At 47.8% G+C, this 1,858-nt stretch overlaps 1 protein-coding gene across 3 annotated transcripts in view; it reads left to right on the top strand.

The window, feature by feature from the left end:
- LOC105540101 (phylloquinone omega-hydroxylase CYP4F2) overlaps positions 1–1,858 on the top strand; it is a 36,244-nt gene that overhangs the window by 24,133 nt on the left and 10,253 nt on the right. For all 3 annotated transcript variants that reach the window (XM_011980590.1, XM_011980589.1, XM_011980591.1), the window contains 2 exons: positions 59–180; positions 806–1,076. In XM_011980590.1, coding sequence (XP_011835980.1) covers positions 59–180; positions 806–1,076 — 393 coding nt within the window. The remainder of the gene's footprint in view (positions 1–58; positions 181–805; positions 1,077–1,858) is intronic.

The following is a 1,858-nucleotide window of genomic DNA, read 5'->3' as shown; positions in this document are numbered from 1 at the left end:
GGAGAGGTGCTCAAAGGAGTGAGGAGCCTGCCCCAGCTCTGTCCCCTTCTCTGGCTAGGCCAAGTGGCAGCCCCTGGCCTCGGGGGGCAGTGCCCGTCTGGACATGTTTGAGCACATCAGCCTCATGACCTTGGACAGTCTGCAGAAATGTGTCTTCAGCTTTGACAGCCATTGTCAGGAGTAAGTTCTTGCCTAGGGTCTGGGATCTTGGGCCATGGACCCAAAGTGGGTAGGTGGGGGAGGGAGGACTGAGCAGGGAAATCAGACAAACCTTCCTGGAGGTGTTTCGTTATACCTGATCATTGAAGGACTGGTGTGAACTTTATCTTGAGGCTTCCAGGGAGCCATCGAAGAGGTTTGAACTGGTGGATGTGGTCAGAGCTGAGCTCTATAGGGGATTGCCTGTAATGTAGCACTAAATGGAGTTAACATTGATGCAAAGAGGCTAGGGTGGAAGCTAGATCATGGACCGGTTGGAGGAGGATGAAGTCTGAACTTTGTGGACAGTTTCAAGGAGAAGGGTCAGGACTGTATACGGTGAGGGAAAGAGAGAACAGGAGAAAAATGTGCAAGTTATACTCTGGATGCCTAGCGGCATGGAGGCATCTCACAGAGATAGGATGCAGGGGGAGAAGAGAGCTTGGAGAATCAATCTCATGCTGATCCCCACCCTGTATCTGTGGGGTCATCTATTCCTGGATACTCCGTTTACTGATAGGAGGTAGCTCCTGGCTGCTGGTGGGAGGTGCTCCTGGGGCTTCCGGTGTATTAAATTGTTTTCTCCCTTTCTGCCCTTATCCTGCAGGAAGCCCAGTGAATATATTGCCGCCATCTTGGAGCTCAGTGCCCTTATATCAAAAAGACACCAGCAGATCCTCCTGTATATAGATTTCCTGTATTATCTCACCCCTGATGGGCAGCGTTTCCGCAGGGCCTGCCGCCTGGTGCACGACTTCACAGACGCCGTCATCCAGGAGCGTCGCCGCACCCTCCCTAGCCAGGGTGTTGAGGACTTCCTCCAAGCCAAGGCCAAATCCAAGACTTTGGACTTCATTGATGTGCTCCTGCTGAGCAAGGTGGGCTTCTCTGGGATCTGAATTCAAGAAGTAGAAGGGAGCTTCATGTGAAATGTCAGATGAAAGAATTTGAACTTGATCCAGAGGGCACTAGGAAGCCATGGAAGGTGATTGAGGAAGGGAGGGACAGGTCAGAGATAGGTTTTGGAGATGCCTCTGTGGAATGCACGTAGCAGGGAGCTGCTAGGTTTGAAACTGACAAGTCTGAGAGTTTGCTCTATTTACAAGCTAATGAGTGAATTGGCCACATTTAAATAGGTACATTTACATCTACATCTACATCTGGATCTATGTTTATGTTTTTGCCTATGTCTTTCTATATCTTTGTCTCTGTTTGAGTTTGTGTCTCTGTCTGTGACTGTGACTGTGTGTCTTTGTCTTTGTCATTGGCCATATCCGTACGTCTTTGTATCTGTGTCCTCATCTTTGTCCATGTCTACGGCTTTGTCCTGTCTTTTCTACGTCTATGTGCATGTCTTTGTCTCTGTCTATATCTTCATCCATGTCTATGTCTTTGTGTGTATCTGTGTCTGTGTTTATGTCTTTGTCTTTTCTCCGTGTTTGTGTCTTTGTCTCAGTGTCTGTCTATGTCCGTGTTTTTTGTCTGTGTCTGTGACAGTGTCTTCGTCTATGGCTGTGTCTATGTCAATGCTGTGTGTATATCTTTGTCTGTGCCTGTGCTTGTGTCTGTTTTTGTCTATGTCTGTGTTTACGTCTATGAGTATTTGTGTCTGAGTGTGTGTCTATGTTTATGTGTATTTGTGTGTCTGTGTTTCTAAGTC

This window comes from Mandrillus leucophaeus, unplaced genomic scaffold (genome assembly GCF_000951045.1).
Source record: "Mandrillus leucophaeus isolate KB7577 unplaced genomic scaffold, Mleu.le_1.0 Scaffold215, whole genome shotgun sequence".
Lineage (NCBI taxonomy): Eukaryota > Metazoa > Chordata > Mammalia > Primates > Cercopithecidae > Mandrillus > Mandrillus leucophaeus.
This window is presented reverse-complemented; position numbering and strand designations above follow the sequence as displayed.